This window comes from Pteropus alecto, unplaced genomic scaffold, assembly GCF_000325575.1.
Source record: "Pteropus alecto unplaced genomic scaffold, ASM32557v1 scaffold61, whole genome shotgun sequence".
NCBI lineage: Eukaryota > Metazoa > Chordata > Mammalia > Chiroptera > Pteropodidae > Pteropus > Pteropus alecto.
In genome coordinates this window covers 535,484-540,684 of record NW_006434835.1, presented here as the reverse complement: position 1 = coordinate 540,684, position 5,201 = coordinate 535,484, and the positions used below count along the sequence as shown (strand labels likewise).

At 63.0% G+C, this 5,201-nt stretch overlaps 1 protein-coding gene across 1 annotated transcript in view; it reads left to right on the top strand.

Annotated features, from left to right (window-relative positions):
* Positions 1-1,598: 1,598 nt before the first annotated feature.
* Positions 1,599-5,201, top strand: part of PXDN (peroxidasin) — a 42,193-nt gene continuing 38,590 nt past the window's right edge. Inside the window, exons 1-4 of the mRNA XM_025045782.1 lie at positions 1,599-1,751; positions 2,651-2,712; positions 2,963-3,034; positions 3,514-3,585. Of these exons, the coding sequence (XP_024901550.1) occupies positions 1,599-1,751; positions 2,651-2,712; positions 2,963-3,034; positions 3,514-3,585 (359 nt within the window). The remainder of the gene's footprint in view (positions 1,752-2,650; positions 2,713-2,962; positions 3,035-3,513; positions 3,586-5,201) is intronic.

Below are 5,201 nucleotides of genomic sequence, written 5' to 3'. Positions count from 1 at the left end.
CTCAGGTGACACTCAGCGAGGAGCCCCTCCAGCTCTGGGGCTGTCGAGCGGGCGGGAGCCGCCTCGGGCTGTCTCGCTTTGTTCCTCTTCCTGTCCCTGCCCCGTGGGGGTCCCGGGTCTGTGCTCGGGCGCAGGCGTGCGGCCGCCCCGACGCCGCACCCCGAACGCTGCCGTGCTCACCGCTGCCTCCCTCGCATGTGATTTTCCGCTGGGCTCGCTGACACGGAAGGCGCATCCACCCGGTCCTGCGTCCCAGTGTCTACGTGCCCTGCTGCCCGTCATCCTGGCTCTTCGTTCCGTGTGCTGAGGGGGCGGCACTGCCCGTCCCTCGCTGGCGGAGAGGCTGCCGCAGGGGACAGGAGGGGACGGGGCCCCAGGGGAGTCCCCTGGTGGGGACCGAAAGCACCCCGGGAACACTCCCGGGGTGAGAGTTCCATTTCTGCGTGTGTCAGTTCTAGAATCTCTCTCAAATTGGGTCTTTTGTCATTTGTACTTTTCCGCTGAGAGTCTCCCGTTCGCCCTGGGCTGGCTGGGCGGGCACCTGTGGGTCTTCCCCAGGCTGCGAGGAGAGCAGGGGCCTCATGTGACTGAAAACGAGCCATAAAAAGCAGCGTCCAAAGCAGTGGGATGTGACCCGCACACAGAATTCTGAGCTTTCTAGTAGTTTCTCTGAAAAACTAGAAGTAAACAGGTCGATTTTAGGAGGACTTTCACTCCGGTTCGTCCTCAGCATTCGAGTTACTGATGACAGTTAAATTCCACGTTTCATACGAGGGCGCCGACCCTCGCTCCGCGTCCTCTGCCAGCGCATCCGATTGGGGCCGGCGTGTGGGGGCTGCAGTGTCCGCGGCCCCGACTTCAGGCCTACGGCGGGTTTGGCTCGGCGGGAGGCGGGTTCGCGGCCTTGCTGCCTTCTGCCTAGTGTGCGGGTCGGTGGCTGGGGCCGAGCCCCTCACGCCCGTCTGTCTCTGGTTTTCGGGTGGTTCTGGCCGTCACCGCCCCCGTTGTTTGAGTTCTGTGGGCGGGAGGCTGAGAGTGACCAGGCGTCCTCTTCACTCTGCGCACAGGGCTGGGCTCTCCATTAGGTGACATCCGAGCCAGCTCTGCCGTGAGCTGGGCCGCAGCCTGGCCCTCCAGGGAGGGGGCCCTGTGACGCCCGTGTTGCGTATCCGGGGTAAGAGCTGGCCCGGCTCATACTGAAGGCTCAGCTGTGTCGCCCCGAATAATGGCCACGTCTCACCCTGGAGCTGGCCCCCCCAGCACTCCCGGGTGAGCCTGGCAGCATCTGACTGTGATGTAAATTACGTTCCTGTCTGTTTCAAGGCAGGTGGGGTGTGGGGGCCGGGCGGGGGCCTTCCCGGGGCAGGCAGTGGTGACTTCAGGAAGCACGCCAGGCTGGGCCCGGGGTCTGGCGCTCGGGTCAGACTGCAACCCCGGCTGCCTGGGGGTGGTGGGGAGCAGCCCTTCCCAAGCCCTGGACCCGGGCGAGGAGGCGAGAGGCCTGGGCACCACCGCTGCCCCCCCACCCCGGGCTGAACCCCAGGAACGTGAACGCCCTTTGTCAGATCCCAAACGAGGACAAGTTCCATCAGTCGCTTATGACGTCAGCCCAGCCTAGAGGGGCCAGTCCCAAGAGGGCCATGGACACCCCGCGCCACGACTCCGGGCAGTGGCCCCTGGTCGGTGCCCAGGGCCACGTAGTGGGGCGCGGGCCCTTCTCAGCCCTGGAGGCCGGAAGCCGGGGTCGCGGGGTGGGCGGGGCCTGGGCAGGGTCCTGCTGCGTGTGCCCGGCTTCCGGCGCCGTGCTGGCCTCCCTCAGCGCCTCTGCTTGGTGGAAGGGTGACTCCAGCCTTCATGGGGTCCCCAGGTGCCTGTCTCCCGATTTTCCCCATTTGTACAGACACGAGGCTCACTGGGTCGGGCCCCCTGCTGGCTGACTTCTCACGTGAGCAGCTCCATAAAGCCAGCCTGAAAACGAGGCCTTGCTCTGAGCGTGAGATTTCGCGGGAGACCCAGTCCCTCTGCCCCGTGGCCCCCTGTGGACTGTGTTGGAAGGGTTTGGGCCTGTGAGTGAGGAGTTTTCATTTTCCTAAGACTCTTTGGTAAGGAAGGTCGTCTCTGTTTTGTTTTCACTGTCTTTCATACGTGTTAGGATTGTAGATCGTCATCCAAGCTGGAGGACGGCAAACGCAGACGCCTCTGTGTGCCTTTGTCTCTGGACCCGCCGTCCCCAGGGTCAGCGCCCCCTGACTCACGCTGCCCACAGGTGGACCCCTCAGGCTTCCATGAGTCTCTCCTGCTGCTGGGCCGGCTGGCAGCTCAGTGTCTCTGTCCACTGTGTCACGGGCGTGGTTTGTTCTGGGCTGTTCGGGTTCTCTTTTTGCCCCCCAGAAAGTAAACACCTGGTCGTCTTGTGCACGGTTCACCGACTTAGACGCCCTGGCTAGCAACAGTGGGTCGGGGGCCCGGCCTCGGCCTTCTGTTCCCCACTCGTGTGCTGAACGAGCTTTGTGGTTCCGAGATGGGGCCTGAACTTCCCAGAAAACGTCACAGGGGGTGGCCTGGTAAACAGCCGGCTCCCGAGGGCGCTGGCGTGAGCTCCGAAGCGTTGACACAGTTGCACGGCTGCCGTGTCTCTCTGTCCGCGTAGGTGCAAGTCCAGGCTGTGGTGCTCATCTACGACGCACCGACACCCGGGTTGGAGGACGACGGGTGGGCGGGCAGTTCATGTGATTTTCATCTCTTCATAGTGACCGTTTAAACCTCTGTAAGGTGACATCGTCGACCTGTCGCCCAGGTAGATACCCACGCTGAGTAGCCTCAGTCAGAGGCGTTCACCAGGGGCGGGTCATGTGGTCTCGTTTCTTACGTGCCTCCTCACCGTCTGACACCAGATGTCTCCAAGCGACGCAGCAGCGGTGGCCTCAGACGTCCCCTGAGTCTCTCTCCGGTCTCTCCACAGGGACCTCCGCTTTAACAGGATCAGGGAGATCCAGCCCGGAGCGTTCAGGAGGCTGAGGAACTTGAATACGCTGTAAGTCCACACGTCCTGTCGGAACTGGCAGGAGAAACACGGCCCCCGGTTCCGCACGCCGGCTCCTTCCTGTGACACTGGCCGCTCCCTGGCTGAAGCGCCCACCTCGAGTGACGCATCTGGCCGGACCCCTGTGTTCCGTGTGCCTCCGCGAGGCCTTGCAGTTGGCCACAGTCCCGGCCGAAGTGGAAAACCTGAGCCATGGCCGGATGACGGGGGCCGGGCGTGTGGAGGAGAGGGGGCCGTGTGTTGTGCGCAGACACGGGCAGGGGCGGGGGACGCGCACACTCACTTCTTGAGGAAACTTGGAACCCAGGGCTGATCCCTGAAAGTGCTGCTTCCTGTGTTCGTTTAGCAGACTGGCTCTCACGGTCTGTGTTTCATCTTTCCATGGAGTTTTTTAAGGCTACAGAAATGTTTTCTCATACGCGCGCGGTTCAGAAATGTTGCCTTTTTAATTCTCGTTGGAACTTTCGCAGGCTTCTCAACAACAACCAGATCAAGAGCATCCCCGGTGGCTCTTTCGAAGACCTGGAGAATCTGAAATACCTGTAAGTGACGTCACGTCTCTGCCCCACCCCTTCTGTTGTTTATGTCTGGACTGTTTGATCCTCGGGCTAAGTTTGATGCCGTTGATGAATTTCTGTAAATACATCCATCTAAAGAGGTTTTATTTTCAGAAGGTGAGTGGAATTTTGGCCGAGGGCCCTAGAACGAGCTGCTGTGAGAATAAGGGGCTCCACGGCGTGGGCTTCCGTGCTCAGTACTGAGCCTCGAGTGAGGCAGCGAGTGTGGACTTTCAGGCCACGGCCCCCGAAGGTCGTTCTGGGCCCAAGGCAGTCGCCGCGCGGTCAGTCGGTGTGGGTGTCCAGCTGTCAGGCTGCGGGTGGGGGTCAGACGGGCCCCGCAGACCCAGGCCTAGCGCCGCCTCCTGCCCCCTCCCCGTTGTCACGGGTTTCACCTCCTTGTCTTCAGTTTTATTTATTTAAGTCACTTCATGTGACTTCGCTGCTTTGTTCGTGTTGACGTCTGCGAGGGGGTCGGGCTGGCACGTGCCTTCACGGGCACACAGCCAAAACGCGGGGAGCGGCAGGGGAGACAGTTGGTGGCGCTGCCGGCTCCCCCCAGACGAGTGTCTCACGGGCTCCGAGCATCCGCCCCTACCCCGGGCCGCTCTGATGGGGGCCCCCCCGCCACTCGCTGGAGCTCCGCGTCACGTGCGGCCGAACGCTTTTTCGCTGCGTCGACTTTGAAGCAGAGTCGTCTGTCGGTGTCGATGGGTGTCCTGGAACCTGGTGTCAGGTGTCAGTGGTTCTTTGCCGCAGAGCTGCCTTGGACTGTGCGGTAAAGTGCGTTTTCCGGGGAGGCGTGAGGCAGCGTCACGCGTGGACGTCACCCGCACACGGGGCTGGTCTTTAACTGCGGGCATCGCGAGCGCTTCGCACCCGTTTCGAGGCGAGGGCCAGGCCTTCCCGTCGGGCGTTGGCTCCCGCCCGCCAGCGTCCCTCGCGTGCGTGCGCTGGGCTCGCTCTTTGTTCCACCTTTGGTCTTCGTTTGCGTCTCTGCAGATACGTCTAACGCGAGGGAGTTGAAGACACTGCATTTCCACGTAGGCGATCTCTCTTAAATGACGCTTTTTAAACCTGGTGGGTGCGCTCTCAAAGCACCCGCTGCGGCCGCTTTCCCCTCCCCCACCCAGACGCACCGTGACGCCCACTGGCGGTGGGTGCCGTGGGACCTGGGGGTGGGCCGTGCAGTGGTCAGCGGTCGTGGGTGACGGCCACGGTGAGGACAGGGTGCAGTGGTCAGCGGTCATGGGTGACGGCCACGGTGAGGACAGGGTGCAGTGGTCAGCGGTCGTGGGTGACGGCCACGGTGAGGACAGGGTGCAGTGGTCAGCGGTCGTGGGTGACGGCCACGGTGAGGACAGGGTGCAGTGGTCAGCGGTCGTGGGTGACGGCCACGGTGAGGACAGGGTGCAGTGGTCAGCGGTCGTGGGTGACGGCCACGGTGAGGACAGGGTGCAGTGGTCAGCGGTCGTGGGTGACGGCCACGGTGAGGACAGGGTGCAGTGGTCAGCGGTCGTGGGTGACGGCCACGGTGAGGACAGGGTGCAGTGGTCAGCGGTCGTGGGTGACGGCCACGGTGAGGACGGGGCGCGGGGGCC